Source organism: Falco cherrug, chromosome 6 (assembly GCF_023634085.1).
Source record: "Falco cherrug isolate bFalChe1 chromosome 6, bFalChe1.pri, whole genome shotgun sequence".
NCBI lineage: Eukaryota > Metazoa > Chordata > Aves > Falconiformes > Falconidae > Falco > Falco cherrug.
This window is the reverse complement of record NC_073702.1, coordinates 53,468,507-53,485,596: the sequence shown is the minus strand read 5'-3', so window position 1 is coordinate 53,485,596 and position 17,090 is coordinate 53,468,507. Positions and strand designations below refer to the sequence as shown.

At 36.2% G+C, this 17,090-nt stretch overlaps 1 protein-coding gene across 2 annotated transcripts in view; it reads right to left on the bottom strand.

Moving 5' to 3' along the window:
• Positions 1-366: 366 nt before the first annotated feature.
• The window catches only part of AHI1 (Abelson helper integration site 1), a 98,950-nt gene continuing 82,226 nt past the window's right edge, over positions 367-17,090 (bottom strand). For both annotated transcript variants that reach the window (XM_055714260.1, XM_055714261.1), the window contains exons 23-25: positions 16,359-16,459; positions 5,305-5,384; positions 367-1,265 (exon numbers count right to left, since the gene is read on the bottom strand). In XM_055714260.1, coding sequence (XP_055570235.1) covers positions 1,046-1,265; positions 5,305-5,384; positions 16,359-16,459 — 401 coding nt within the window. In that variant the 3' untranslated portion in view covers positions 367-1,045. The remainder of the gene's footprint in view (positions 1,266-5,304; positions 5,385-16,358; positions 16,460-17,090) is intronic.

Here is a 17,090-nt window from a genome sequence, read left to right as displayed (position 1 = left end):
CATTGTTATTCTCACTTCTTTTTTTAATGGAATCAAGTGCCCTGTCTACTAAATAAGGGCTTTCTAATTTTATGTTATTTATTGCTTCAGAGGGGGAGGAGGAAGAATTTCCTAGCAGAGTAAAAATAAACTGGACATCATCAGCCAGAAAAAATACCAACACTAACTGATAGAAAGCACTGTAGATAATTAGTGAGGTCATTAGTAAAAGTTCACAACATAATACTAATTTTAAAAAAATAGGTTAATGACACTTAAAATGGATAAAGACTACAAGTAAAACAAACAACACAGACTGATATGAAATATTTCATTCAGACAAAAGAAAGTATATTTGGCAAGACTGTTGCCAAAGGACGCAGAAACTCTGTCAAAATTGTGATGCATCTTTATTATGTGCAAAACCCCTCATTTGAAAAATATAACTGCCTGGAATTTGCAACACTTATTTACATTGGTAAGCATGAGTAGTCCCACTGAAGACAGTGTAGTTGCATAGCTGGTTACTCATATTTTTGCTTCAGAGCTGCAAAATGCAGTCCAAGTGAATATCTGATGCCAGGAAAATATTTTTTAAAAGCTTATGTTTTCAGCTACCCTGTAATGTCAGCATTCCTTTGGAATTTTACCATTCTGAACACTCCTCTATTTATGCTAATCTAGTAACTTATGTAGTGGTTGAGCTTGTTTTGCTCTAGATCAGCCATGGTCACTTGAGTCTCTGCTCCCAATGGATTATCTACGGTCTACAGAAATGCCTGATACAGTGTAATCAGATATTAAATTGGTTAACATTGTATTTGATGGTTTCAGATGATACCAGTCCAGTGAGGAGCCGATCAGTCAAGTTCTATGGATTTCAAGCAACTCAGGGCAAAAGTCTCCCAAAACATGTTTACACCACTGGGGAGTCCACACTGGTGCCATTTTGCATATTTGAATATTTTAATTTCTCTTTTTCTTGTTAATCCTAGAAGTGAGATTGTAGTTGCAGTCTTCAATGTGTATGCTGAATATCACACCGATATCTGGAATTAAATTATGACTATACATCATAACATTCAGGCTCAAAGGCAATATTTGTCTTTCCATTTCTGCTTAAGTTTGAGCCTCTCACTGCCTTTTTCTTCTTCAGTTCCACCCCATGGGCTGTAGATTTTTTTTCAACACCATTAGCTGTAACTGATGATACAAGAGTATCGAGACCCATTAAGTTGTGCTGATTTTCATTCCTCTGTATCTTTTTCTTCTTTTTCTTTGCACCTCTAGAGAAAAGTAGATATAAAAAGAGTAAAAGAAACACAAAGTTAGCCCAAATTTAGAGCTTTTTCCACCCACAGCTGATCTGTTAGAGCAATTGTCTGCCTGTCCCTCTTGAGTACAATGCTGGAACAGCTACAAAAACTATGTTTCACAGCAGAACAAAGACAGAAAAACCATGAAGACAAAATATGAGACCACTTCACTTGTCTACTTTTTATCATAGCATTGCTTTGGAAAGAACTGCTCATGATCTTAAAAAAAAAAATCAGCCAGTCTTGATCAATAGTCAACAGATATAGTTAAAAAATACAAATTACCACACTCTTCCTCTCATAAAAGTCATTGCAATTTTTTTTCCCCCTTTCCTAAGCTCAGACACCTAGTTTATTTATCCAACAAGACTAAGATAGGCAGGCAAACTGTATGAGATTAAGTTTTCCATTTTAATTTACCTGAACTATGACAGATTTACAGAATCAGAAATCACTTTAATGTCTATTTATGCTTATCCAGACTTCATACAATGCCAAAAGCATCACTCAAGCTCCTGTATCTTTCCCAGTTAGTGCCTTTAACAAGAGAATTAGACTGGTCTTGCAGATGATGCCAGGGATTATGCAGATGTTACACCACTTCAACCATGAATTCCCGTTCTTGGCAGAAGTGTAACTTTATTAAACTATAAATGCATAATAATACTTCAGCTGTAACCTTTCAAGGGCAGGTACTGTCTTTGTTCAAAATTTGTATTGTGCGTAGCACAAAGAGGTCTTGGTTTGTGACCAGAACTGTTACACTGAATGCTGCTGAAACACATAAGCGAGTGGATGAATCAAGACTAAAGAATGTAATGAGATGTACGCAGTTCCCCCAAAAAGGGTGCTGCAAGAGCACTACTGTTGATGATACTGTCGTAATGTACTAATATTTTATAGATGGAAATGTTTACACACCAGCCTTACTAATGGACTGATAAGTATCTGCTTATAGTTTTGGGTGGGTTTTTTTAAGCTAAATTGTGTATTCATGAAAAATGAATTGCTGCAGCTCTAATACTGGAATATCCTAAGGAAAAGGCACTGGAGTTTAAGACCTTCTGCATTAGGATTCCTGAAACAATTTGAGAAGTACTGCTGCATGAGGAAGCAGGAGTACAAAATCATAATTACTCAGCAGTATAAGTACCAATCTATCAAACTGAGTGTTCAGCTGGGTCTCATGTGTAAACATTTGTAAATTTACGCAGACAGCACTACCTAGTGTAGCTCAACAAAACCGTACAATAGGAATATATCTAAGGAGAAAACGTCTGTCCTGACAAATAGTTTCATTAATATTCAAAGGGTGAGGCTGCTATGCGGATTTTCAGTATAAAGCTACTCAGATTTTGAGAAGCTTTCATCTCTTTATTATTTGAACACCAGATGTGATGATGCATCAAACCTTTGAGATACCTAGATAAAAACCTTGGTTCACTCAGCATCTATTATGTGGCCGTTTCTCTGTTTCTTTTAAAGTCTGCAGAAGATAGGTTAACTGCTTGGCTAAGATAAAAATCTACTACCATCTTGGATAAAATTTATTTTCCTATTGCAAAACTGTACTTTCCATCCAGAAATTCTGAAAGATAGACATGCCATAAGGGCTTGCCATTCACTTTCTTTTACAGCAGGTATTGTGGCCCTAATGAATACTGTTCTAATAGGCCAAACAGCAATCATTCATCTGGAGGCTCAAATAAAGGTCTAGCGAGTTGTGCAGGTGCTGTCAGTTTCACTTCTCCATAGTGGAAGTGTGTACTTAGCAATTACATCTCACTTCATTCTTACAAAGTTTATTTACTGCATAATTCCTATAATATACTAGCATTTGACATGGATATTAAGTGTATTTTCACAGAAAACAGGAAAATAGCAGAATGTTCTAAGTGGAGCAACTATTTAAGAACAGATTGGACTGGATCACAAGTCATGTTGATAGTGCTTTTAGATGCTAAAGTAGAAAACTTTTCCAGTTAAGATCACAACACTTGCATGAGTGTCATTTTTTAAGGATATTTTAAGACATACCAACTACAATGAACAAGAAACCTACAGATCTGTCACAGCCCCTGTGGGTCACTGTTTCAGGTACAAAGAAGTGAGAGTTTTCATTAAAAATACGCTACCATGTTTCTGAAACATTTTGTTATCTACTCTGTGCTATATAGACAGCCTATAAACACAAATATGGAACAGTCTTTCTAACTAGTGGCATCAGAAATGCCAGAAGATCCTTCTCTCTTATAGCTCTCAAAATAAGGCAAAACTCTGTAGTCTTCAAAAAAAACCAACCCTCAAACCAACGTGGTACGTGGAATCGCTGTTATAATTACAAAGACAAGTTAATCACATTCCATTATGTTGTAGTTCATGGAAGAGCCTGCAATGTACATACTTTCAGATTCAAGCTTTAGATCAGGAGTAGACATTACTCAGATTTGCATTCTTATCTTAAAACATGCAGTGAAAACTGCCCTCTCCACATCAGACAAAACACAAGCACTGGGAAAAAATACAGCAAAACCATAATAAAACCTAGAATGTCCTGTACATGGAAGGAAAATACTGCACTGTAGGACTGGCATGCTTATCTACCTCCCTTTCAAATTAGTTTAAAATATAGCATCATGGCATCTTCCATTCACCCTCACCAGTGATCAGGTATAAATGGTTCAGTACCCTGAAAGCTTGTGAAAGAGGTTCTGCAATAGTGCTCTTTGCCCAGATGGGACAGCAATGACATGAAGAATAACTTCAGACTGGCATCTCCATGATGCTTCTGCTTCTTATAGTTCAGGAGGAGGGAGCACATTCAAGTGACTCAGGCATGTAGGTGTCTTCTCTCACCTTTCTGAAATGTAACTGAAGCAGTTTGGGGGCTCTGTGTCTTCAGCATCACACTGAAGTGTGACCTCTTCTCAGGACAGCCTTAATTTCCATTAAAATGAGTATTACACATTTGACGTAACTCAAAATTCTTGAATTTGATTAAATCATTTGTGATTCTACATTTTAAATCTGTGGTCCCGCATTCTTCAGTGGATGACCTGGAAAGGTCACGCAAAGTGTTTCCTGAAGTTCTACTAATGGAGTTGAGTCATACCACATTTTTGATACTCACTTCTAACAGACCGTATCAATTGTCACAGTAACTGTGCTTTTAAGGCATTTCCTTCCTTAATGTACATCCTATCAGAATAGTTATGCCCAAAATTCAACACTGAATTCTGTCAAAGCCCATTCCTCATCATACCTGAGGGTTAAACTTTCTACTCATAATTTTATATTTTCAAATCTAGATACAGGTGGAGATAGAAAATTGAGATTTAAAGGTAAATTAAAATTAGATATGTATCTGCATCTACACCATATATGCACAGATTATTTACATGAGGAGGGGGCCAGTCTGGAAAACAATAGTGAAATAACTTTGCTTTAGATAACAGATACCTGTATTGGCAAACACGGGATGTATTTTCAGATGTATTTTTTCAAGTATAAACGGTTGCAATAGCTAAAGATACTGTGGAAGCTCTTGTTTAAAATGTTGAGATCTTATCTACCTACAGCTTTCACATGACAAATACATATAATTTCTTAAAAATGCAAGTGTCACAAAGATGTTAGCTTGCATCATCTCAGTATGTGACAACCTTTCACAATCTACACTAATTAATTTTTAGAAGGTGCAAAAATAGTTGGCAGTTTGTAGCAATAAAGCCTAATACATAGCTAAGGGATGCCACAAGGCAGTCCCGTATCCCTGAGTTTCGATTCTTACATACATTATAGTCCTTGCTCTTTTGGGCGAGGAAGTGTGTCTGTGTACACACATACAAACTGTTATTTCTGTCACGTTTCAATTGTGAAGCGCTTTTCGAATCGTTGCCCTAGTACTGTTTTTCTTGCTAAAACAAAATTACCCTTGCAACATTTCTCAGTTTTCTAACAACAGTTGTAGAAGTAACACTGCAAATTGTTTTAAGTATTTCCTGCTTACCGTGTTGCAGGTGAGTCTCTATCTGTGTCAGATTCTGAGCTAAATTTTAGGTCCCCTGATTTACTGATGACTGGTGATGTCTGTAAAAGAAAAAAAAAGAAGCAGGAAGGTAAAATGACAGACAACGGGGCCAACACATGTACAAAAACCCACCAGCTTCCTGAATAAGGAGAGAATATACCTCGTTTGAAAAAGAATGTCTATCAGCCATAAAATGTTAACTCCTATGTGGTTACAAACAAGGAAACACTACCCTGCTTTAAAAGGAAAAAAAAAAAGTTACTTGCAAATAAAGAGTTTTCAGGTATGTGTAGAAACCAAAGGTTAGGAATCTGCTTGAAGTCAGCTTAAAACATACATGGTCTGTAAAGAATCAAGAGTTATTTCTCCTACTACATAAGTAAAGACAGAATACTAAAAAGCCATCTTATTGCATAGGTTTAACAAGAGAAACTTGTCTATTTTTTAAGCCTGCAAGTTTCAGTCAAAAGCAGTTCAAATCGTTCCAGGTTACTTTATAATTCAGAGCTAAAAAAACCCCAACAAAACCCAAACAAAAAAAAAAAAAAACCAAACTTGGAAGAGTTTAAGGAAATTCTCTGATTTCTAATGAAATTAGTGGAGCATGCAACTCAGTCTCTCTACAAACAAACCTATTCTCATTCTAACAGGTCGTACCTACTGCAAGAATTCCCATAAAGAAATGTGACTGCCCTTCCTGAGTTTACTGTCTCCAGGGTCAGATTATTTTCTCTACCTTCTTCCACGCAGGCTGTTCACAAGTATCTGGTAATGACCCATGTACTTTCATTTTCACGGAGGGCAGAAGCCAACACAACTGATAGGCCTTATGTCTCTTTCAAAATTTGCCTTTCTGGAACCAAGCATAAACCACACATTCAACCATGAACTGCAGGCCTATGGAGCACCACGAAAGCAGTGCAGCACACTGTAGGTTCAGACCTAGTATCACAACGCTGTCAGTGAGAAACCATTGTGGAGCTCTGCTTCAGGTTGACAGGACAGCTAGGCTCTGTCAGTGTCCGTTTGGTATGGCGTGCATGAAAGAACAAGTTATATCCAGGCAGGCATTGTAAGAGCAGGGACTGGTTCCTATGAAGACCTTGGAAAGCAGGTGAAAAAGTCTGGAGCCCTAGGCCAGAGAAGATAGGGAGAAATTAGATTCTAGTACTTCCCCCAAAATAAGATTTTTTTCAGGGAGTAAAGGAGAACAGGCTTGAAACTAAACCCTCAAACCTTGGTCCTTGTTTATGATTTTAAGACTGTTAGTTGAACTTCAGATTCACGGTCAGCCTAAAGCAAAACCTACTACATTGTTTCTGAATTTCTCAAATAGCCTTAGTGTTAAAAGCATCAGACCATCCAGTTCTGCCAAGCACAGAGGTACTCATCTGCTTGTAAGAAAGATGTTTAATGTTCTGCTATAAGCCTGAATTGGTTCAAAAAACAGCCAGTTAGTGGCATTACTGTCTCTAAAACCCCAGTTAAAAATGAGCAGTATTAGGAAGCTCACACAGCATCATTCAGCAGCTCTGGAGAGTAACCACAAAGTCAACAAGGGCTTTCTACAAGCAACAGAGAAAAAAACTAATTACAGTTCTTGATGCTCTAGCTTGCCAATTGTTTGTTTCATTTTGTGTGAGCTCACAGGCAAAGCATACTGTGGTCCCTCCATATTTAATGCTTAAAGAGAGAAAACAGAGGGCTGCTTCACAGCAGTTCTTTTTATCACTTAAGCATTAGTTTCGGCATTTTAAAATGGAACAAAAATACTTTGTTTCCAGACACTAAACTAATCCATCACAGATTTCAAAGCCCTGATGAATAAAACTTAACATTTCCTCATCAAGTACTATTGTCCAATTTTAATTTGGAGTAAAGTGAGGCACAGATTAAAATTTTCTTGGCACACACAAATGAAGACTGTATTGGAATCACAATCTATATCTCCCAAACCTTAGTTTTAGGCCTTGAACAGTTCAATTACTTTCTTAAACTAAACGGAATTAATTAGAAAAAAAAATCTAGTCAATGTTAGTAGTTGAATTAGATTTGAACTTTTTTGTCTCGGTCCCATTCCCTAGTATTATTTTGTTAGTTTAATAGTATTGTTCTGTTGACTTAGAAGAAACAGGATCAAGCTCCCATTGACTTAGTGAGTTTACTGAATTCATATAAGCACACTGCCCACAACCACCATGTTCAAGCATTAGTCATTAGAATTAGTCTGCTCAAAAAACACTTTGGATTTGAAAAATTGAAAAAACAAATTTTTTTTTGCTGGATTATTTTAGACACACTCAAGACTATTTAGAATATAATGATGTAGCATTGGCGGGACCAGGAAAAAATTCTACTTCACACACAAAATCCTTGTTAATAAACTTGAGACTAAGTCAATGGTAAAAGTAAACACAAAAGAAAGAAACATAGTCCCACTAATATGAAGTATAATACAAGAGAGTGCTGTAAAGGGAATGACTCTAAGTAGTTAACATTTCCTTCAGCATTTGTAAACTTGTGGTTCCTTGCCATATATAATCATGAATTTACTTCACTTGCAGTCAAAACGAAATCTTTTTGAAAATCCTCTGTGAATGATGTTGAAGTAGGCTTTTTACCTTCCCTTTTAAGTAAATATTACAGAATCTCTACATTTTACTAATACTATAATCAAATATGGACCTTTCCAGAGAACAGTCTAGTAGAATTCTCTTAAGTGCCACTACAGAAGACTGACTTATCTTATAAAAAATGGACTAAGTTTTTTACACTTTCAGACACCAAAACACAGGAAATTATCCTTGTTTTACAGTTAGAAGATTAAAGTATCCACTATAATTAAGCTGTCTAACTGAAGGTTCTTATGATCTGTTTTAAAAACAACTCATCACATAGGCTTTCATATGCTCAAGCACAGCATTTCAGCATGAATACCAAAGGAAAAAAAGCACACAATTAGAGACATTCAAATAGCTGTGTTCACCTGACGTGGCAACTAATGAGAATTCCTAGGGTCTGTAGGGACAGACTCCCAATTCCCAAGAGTAGTGTTCGAGCACGATAGCTTTCTTACCTTATTCTTACAAACTTTCAAGCATATAATGAGGTAGGAACTAGACACTAGATCTTTTTGAAGCAGATGTGTCTGCCACTATCTTCTCTTGTCCAGCCCACATACCTTTGCGACCTTCTTACCCCACTCCTTGAACTACTTTTCCCAGCCCAGGGATGGGAGGAACAAGCAGGGCCAGCAGCAGATGCAAGGTGGCAGTGCAAGAGCTGCTGCAACATGGGGATGAAGTAGCAGCAGGAGCACTGCGAACGAGTGAGTGGAGGCTGGGAAAACGGGCAGGAGCTATTTGGCTAAGGAGGTAGTGGTTACACTTAGACACTGAGAATGCATCAGGGACATGCTGATGTAAGGAGCAAGCCACGTAAGTCTAGAGTATGGAGGGCTGAAGAGGCTGGCGATCTTTTCTTTCCCCATTTCCAAACCTGCTGACCACTTGTTATGCATGGGCAGATCTCCCAGGAAGCTCCGAAGAGCTCTGTGCTATTGTCACTGTGTCTGTACTAAGATTTAGCAAATCTAGTGTTGTAACAGATATGGTGTTAGTTATTAAATTCATCCAGATTGCAAAGCTTAAATATGAATACAGAATTATTAGGGCTCTGTTTAAAGAAATAATTAATGTTTCAGATACTATAATTATCTTGAGCTTTTCTGTTCACAAGAACAAATACTGAACCTTGTACAAAACACGAGCTCCTTTGTACAGTGTGCCACTAATGGTGTTCAATTTTGTTGCCGCATTCTAATTCTCCACCCTTTGAAAGATACAGCTCACCAGAAGGAGAGAACATAAGTTCATATCAACTGTAGAAGCTTAGATTTTCTGAAGTTTCTTTTGCTTTGTTTACAATCATAAAAATAAAAAGAGTAATAAAATATATGCCTTCCTTTTCTAGAAGGCTTGGTTTGCTTTACAGCTCCTTTTTTGATACTTAACATTGTCTCAGTGTTGCCACGTGAGGAACAACCAAGGCAAAAAAAATTTAAAGGCTAAATACACAAAAGCATATTAGTTCCTGACCCCTGCTGTAGAATCCACAGCAGTAAGTCAAGTACTAAACTCTCCCTCTGCAACTTCTGGAAACAATCATATGAATCACAACACACTTCCTAGCAAAACCCGAAGCAGAGGGCATCTAAAAGAAGTATCTGGGACAAAGTCTCATCCCAAGTCTTCACCTTTGGTAGTGCTTTCTTCTAGGCTGTGCAGAGTTGACTCTAAGACTAATGGTCTGCAGAGGTTCTCTGACAGACTAAGAGACAGACTGACAGAACGAAGAGGTGCAGACAGTCTGTTTAGGTTTTAAAGCCATGAAAGTAAATGCACTTCCTCTACAGCCTGCTCACTCTGCACAGGGGAACCCTCCCACAGAAGCTGTTTCTACAGAACTTGATCTAATTAAAGACTCGTTAGATCACAGATGGCAAGAACAAATACGTGTCTGTGTCTTTTCAGACTAGTCTTTAGAATGTTAAACTCAGTATTAAGTTTGTATTTTGTTTTTTATTACATTGTCCATGGGTGAAAGATTTATAGCAATTTACTTTACTCCCGAGAACCATGTTGATGCCACCTGCCAAAACTGTTCTGAGTCATGTTTGGGAGAAATGCTGTGACACCACACACAACTCATCATTTTCTTTGCTGCTGTTCTGTACTCTTGCAAACATTTCCCCATTAAATGAACAACTGACAGGGAGCTCTGCTAGCAGAATTACATATTTTCCTTTTGCCATGACCTTCCTATTTAAAATGCAATTTATTTGTAATTGCTTTCCCCCCTTTCTAGTGTTGTTAAAGAACAAGCCTAGCTAATTCAGATTAACCATATTGTAACCCTTACGTCTAACAGTATTAACATAGTTGTATCTAGCAGAACCACATACAACAGAGACATGGGCATGAAATTCTGTCTTTCCCATAAAAAACAGCTAAACCACTGAAGTGTTTAGGACTAAGCCAACACACACTAGGTTCTCCATCTACGAATGCTAGAGCCACAGGCAGAGAGGACTTTGCCTGATTTTGGCTTTGAAACAACAATATCCCAGACCTGTTCAGGGCTAGGAGAGACCAGCAGGATATATGGTGGGTGAAAACTGTAGTTGTAGCTCAACATTGACAAATACTGCACCTCAGAATTCAAACAACTATTTGAGGGACAACAAAAGAAAGAGGAGGAAGAGTGGAGACAAGATATTTCAGACTGAAGCACTACGGTTTAGAACAGCAGTTTTCCCTCTTGAAGTCTTGGCCTCTGGGAATTTATCTGCGGTTACAGCTTTGCATTAAAATTTACATTTTAAAAGTTCAGTCCTGTTCAGAAAGAGGCTATGAGGACCCAAGGAGAAAACCACAGGGAAGAGAGAAGTTACCTTGCTCCTGAAAGCTACCTTAATGTAAGTGTTCTTAATAGTATTTCTGGTTCTGCTTGACCAGTTCAGTGCCTCAGCCTGATTCTACCTATATTTAAACAGACGAGTCACTTACAGTGAATGACGATGGATGTAATTTCATCTTTTCTTTTTTCCCCAACAGGTATTAATTTGATTATAAACCAGGTACTTTTTCTTCCAATGACTTAATACTATAGACACAGATGTAAACAATTTTTGAGACAGAACTCATTAGGAACCACAGAGGTGGTTCTGGAGTTGGAAAAGAAGAGCTACCAGCTTACAAATAAAGTAGCCCCACATATGCTTAAGACAGTAATTAAACTTGAACAGTACAAACTACATTTTAAAGGGAAAACAGAATATCTAAAAATAGGAAACTACAGAACTAAAAAGATGAAATATGTTAACGTCGGGCAACATTTAAGGAAAATGGTCCATTCCTCATGGATGATAGCATAGTAACATTTCCTTCAGAAGAAGGATTTCTTCAAGAACAATCAAAGTAATTACTACTTCAAAAGTAGGATTTGCAAAGATGCATCTATTTTATAATGTCTATTCAACAGTTTATGTGGAAGACCACAGCGCAGCTTTGCAGACTGATTCTAGAAAAGCATAGTTTCTTTCAGCCCTGATGTCAGTGCCTTTAGAAAGACAGATCTGTAATCATCTTAGGCACGAATGAAGCCCAGAATTATGAACTGTACTATAATACATTCTAATTCAATTCAATATCACATCTTTTTGGGCCTGCAACCTCTCTGAACCTTGAAAATGAGCACACTTCACGACGTGTTGTAAGTGTTCAGCTCTATTCTCTGTAAGAGTTCCATCACACCAATCCTTTACTGTTTCCTTCGTTAGCATTATCATATCTTCCTAGTCCCTCCTCTTCCTAAAAGATAACCAGTCACTGAAGTGTTCCCCAGTAATGTGAAGAAAGGTGCCACTAAAGGAGAAAACAGAAACTGCACAAACCATAAAATGAACATTTTTGATGAAACTAATAGAAAAATTTCTAGCTAGTATTTTTGGAAATATTTTTGAGCATGTTTTCTATGCTTTTGTAATTTTTAGATCTAATAAATCTTCAGCCCACGAAAACACTCACATCGAATCAGCTCAAGCCCACGGGAAAAGTATCAATTACTTGGCAGGTTAGTTTCAGACACACTAAGCTAAGTATGCAGAAAGTTTGACAACAACCTGCTCTAGGGCAAGAAGAATGAGAACATGAATTATTTATGTGAAGAGTGATAACTCCAAACTTTGTTTAAACATACGTGGAATCAAGTTTTGATGATCTCTGTGTAAGTTATCCAAATTGTGCAATTGTGCAATGATGTAGTTCCTCAAGGTAACCCTTTTCTTATCATGCTTTTTATTTCACATTTGCATTATTTTACACCTTAACATAATTTTTCAAAGATAAATACATCAGAAAGAATATTTTCTTACACTTTAAACGGAAATTTTAAATTACTGCTTTGTTTTTGTCTATTACTACTTCCCAGTATTCTCACATAATGTAGAACTGAATACTTAACATTCATAATCTAATTAGATGCATTTTATGTAGAGAGTGGTAGGCCACCTTGAATTATAAAACGTATTTGTAAGATTTTATAGGCAGCAGAACATTTCTGACCGCCACCCCCCTCCCCCCCCCCCTCGCCCCCAGGACACTCCATCGATTTTGAAACATTTCTGATTTACCAAAATTTTGCAAAACCTGAATTCTGGTTTCTGACACAACCCTATGTGAATCCCTGTCTTTTCTGCTTTCCTCTTAAGGAAAAGCAGCTGAAACCAGCACATTCACTGGAGCAGCCAGATGACAGGTCCATCTCTGTTTCCTGGGATTCTTCACCAGTGCAGTGAAAACTTCACTCCATGAAATTTCTATTGGCAGTTTAGATGTATGTAGTAATTAAAGATGATTATGACCTAATTTTGTGGCTCAGGAGTTAAGTAACTCATAAGGCAGGAAAACAAGGTTTGCATAAACTTATTATGTTATGAACGCAAAGCTGATGGCAGAAAGCATTTTGAAAGCAGGTTCTTTGAACTACAACTTTCTTTTATTATTTGCAAAGATTAATATTGGATCTTGAGTATTACACCTTCTTCTAATGTTAATGATTCCATTTCATTCACTCATAAAATTTTGACAATTAGCTAAATATGCATTTATACTATATGCAGTTGGAAAACTATTTTTAAATCGACATCTGGTATTCTCAGTAATTAAAATGTAGAATACTTCTATGGTTTTAAGTGCTCTATTTAGTCTTGTAGCAAATCTCACAAGTAACTGCTACAATGATTTTCACAGTAACTGTGTTTTGCAGTCTTAACAAAGCTAAGTATTTAACTATTCCTCAAAAAATACAGAAAGAACAATAGATATTGCAGACCTGGATATAAATAAATATTTTTGAAAACATGCTTGTGGCCAAAACCCAAACACAACCAAAAATTCAATTATATTTTCTTCTGGTGGTAACAACTTAATTATTCAATAAATATTTTTTTGATTAAAAAAAAAGCTTCATTTTCTGCCAAATTAAAAAAACCACCACAGGGTATTACAAAATTATGATTTTTCTTCTTTCCCGTATAAAAGAAATTGGCATTTCCTTCCATCAGCTCTTATACTGAAAAAAAATGAAAGGAATAGGAAGAAAAGTTGCTGTGTCACTGCTGCAACACAGGAACTGCCATAACTGATCAGCCCCTTCAGTGGTCGTCTTCGCAGTTTTGTCTCAGAAGTATCTGGTATTGCCCAAAGCCAAAGCAGTGTAGGACTTTCCTTTATTATTACAAACAGCAGAATGACAATTTGTTTCTTCTATGCAGCACTCTGCAGCTTTTGTAAAACCGCCACACTTCAAGGCATTGCAAGTATTACACAGAGATGATTCATCATTTGATTCAACCCACTATCTTCTTGGTGATTTATTTGGTGCTTATGTAACTTGAAATAAAAAAAAAATAAAAATCAGGCAGATTTGTGTTTCCCAGTCATTTAGATGCATTTGGAATCTCACCCTAAACTGTTATTAAAAAAATTAATCTCTGAGTGCATAGGTTTAATAGTGTCTTGTAGTAGCTAGGTTCACCAGGTTAACTAAGCACAACATAAACAAAAATTTTCTTCTACCAATATCAGCTCTGTTCCATTCCAGCTTAATGTTCCCTGATCTTGTTAACAGCAGAAGGGAAAAAAAAAAAAAAGAAAAAAGGAGTGCATCCAATTTACCTCTCTACATCATGTACTATTTTATGCACTCTCTTTGCTGCTCATTCTTGGCTAGTTTAATCTTCTAAAGTATATCCTCTAACATCACTTTTTCCAGGCCTTGTAAATGTTTCAATGCTTTTCTCTGGACTCTATGATTTTGTAGTGAACTTCGATGCCGTGCCAGATAAAAAGCAACATATTTGTTTAGTTTTGGACTGTTATTGTACACTTTTTTCATTATGTCTTTTGAATATCTGTATGTACTATACAGACTACACAATTCTGACTAATCATTAAATACGCATCCATTTTAATTCAAAGTGCTACTTCTCACAGAGTTGAATAATAAATACTTGTTATAAAAGTTAGTAACATTAGTTAGTATACATAAAACTATTATTTTTATATAATAATTTTAATATTTTAAACTATTATTTTGATCCAGTAAGTCAACTAGATTCCTATTAGATTAAAGCAGAAAAAAAGATGTGGATAAAAATGATCAAGTCTTTAATGACTAGAAGTATCTCAGCTCTTCTCCCTTTTTTAATCTAGGTATAAGCGAAACTGGGTGAGTACAACAACATATTCCCTCTGGGATACCTTCCTTGCCTCCAGCAATGCAGACAATATAAGAACAAAATCTTCATGCTTTCCAGTAATTTGTATTTTTTCCCATAATTGTTCCAATCTGCCTTTACAGAAGTATCTGGAAGTAATGCACCCTTGTCTTTCTTGGACAGAGGTTTTGCTATGAGTTTCTCAGCTACAAAGAGGTAAAAGAGATACTTCAGATTAATTACTACTTAGTGTAGTGATTAATTTCGTTTTTCAAATATAGTCAGAAAAAAAACACTTAGCATTTCGATTTATAGCAGTTGGCTTCAACAAGACCGCTGGCTTTAACAAGACCGCAATGTGAGTAATCCGTACTTAATAATTTATTAAATGCTATGTCTCTCTAGTCACCTAAGAAAAACAAAAGTTACAGAAAAAACGTTAATAGAAGTAGCTTTGAGTGTTTCAGCCTTGAACACTGCAATATATATTATGTAAAGATTAGATAAATCCTCTGAAAAAAAGAAAAAATTTACCTTAGAACACAGCATATGCTTTGAGTCTTGCAAATCAGATGCAAAATATAGATTAAATTTTAGAAAAGTACATGGTACATTGAAAAGTCAAGCCATTTGAAAGAAATCTGAATAAAAGTAACTTTTGAAGTAAGTTATGTTTCTGTTACTTTTTTTTTTTTTTTTGCTTACAAAGTATCCCATATTTTAAGACAATCATCAATCTTACTTCACAGAAGGGGAAAGTGAGCTATGCAAAGTTTCTAAACTCTGTCTGGAGACGTGACAGTCACTTGGCCTGCTTTGTACATAGCAGTATCTCTAAACATCTGAAAAAAATAAAATAAAACTCCATCTTTTTCCTTGACTAAAAAATGACCATTTCTTCTTTGTTGTTCTGTACGTACTGTATTCTGACTGCTAACTAAAAATCACAGAAACAGGAATGCTTCTGTGCACAGTATAGTATGTGATAATGTTAACAACAAAACGACATATGCAATTGCGATCCAATGTAAGTATCCGGTGGGAGTGGAGAGATATTTAATATGGTCAAGAAAAAGCATTCCTTTCCTTTGTTCCTCCAAACTATGAACTCTCTACATTCTACCCTCCTGAGCAACCTACAGGATGGGTGAAGTCATTCATGTCAGAGAACGAGCAGAAACATCCGTTGACAAATAAGTGCATTAAGATGCAGCATATCTCCTGGTCTGATAATAAGGCTTTCTTATTACACTGTATATCTTTAATTAGGATGTCATTACATGGATGAAAAACTCTTGAGAGAAAAACATCACAGCTGTCTCCTAAGCAACCTGATAGATAAGGAAACTGCAGGGCAGAAAATTTCAAGTCTGTGGGCAGTGTATATTATAAAAATGACAGTCAAGTGCATGAAATTATGTCAGGTTTTGAAAACCCCATGTTCTTTCTTCAACCGTAATTTACATAAAGTATCCATGAGAGATACCGTGGTAAACCTTGGAGTCAATAGGTGGTTTGCCACTCACTACAATGGTACAAAAGTAGGCAAAATATTTAATTGCTATGTGATGGAACATGTGGATTCACACAAGACAAAGTTAGATTTCTGCTGAAAATCTACGTGCTTACCTGGAATGAGGTCTACACAGGAGAAATTTTTTCAAAAAGGATTGAAAATTTAATACAGTCCACTTGGAACACAAAAGACATAGTCCACCACTAGTTAAAGAATCGTTCCTTCTCACATTATTACCTTATGTAGCATTGGAGAGCCTTCCTCTGCTTCTGTTGGTCCTTCAGGTAGGAGAGGAGCGGAATCTGGTACCAATCCTGAAGGTTGTTCTTCATATTCTTCTGAAAACAGGATCCATAATTCACCATTATGAGTCATGAAAGAATTATGAAAGTACATATTTCATATGAACAATTGTGACATTACAATCTAACCAAAAAAGGGGTGTCAGTTGGAACAGGTGAAACTAAAGCCAAACTTTGTATAAGAATTTATCAAAATTTGCCTATTAACTTTATATTAGTAAGCTTAGATTTAAATGTTATTTATATAAATGTAATTTATATAGATAATTATATAAAATAGAAACAATCAAACATTTACATGACTAAGAACAAAGTCCATACTGACAGCAATGCAGTTGATACTTGATAAATATATGACATGCATTTCTTTTGGTTCATTAATAAGATGGTCACCAACTGAAATAAAGAATTATATACCAGAGGTTTTTTGCACAGTTGGACCACTGCTTCAAAAATTTTCTTCTGTGTTTTTAAGAACAGGCCATCACTGAAGAATCTTCCTACAGACTGATCTCTTGTTTATTTTGCAAGAAAGTAAGGAAGAAGAAAATGCATAAGATGTGCAAGGGGAGGACAAAGGGGAAAGACAGTAGTTAAGCTAACTTTAATTACCATCATCAAGTCAGCAGTGTTATGTCTGAGTGTTTTTTAGGGAAGAGGCATAAAT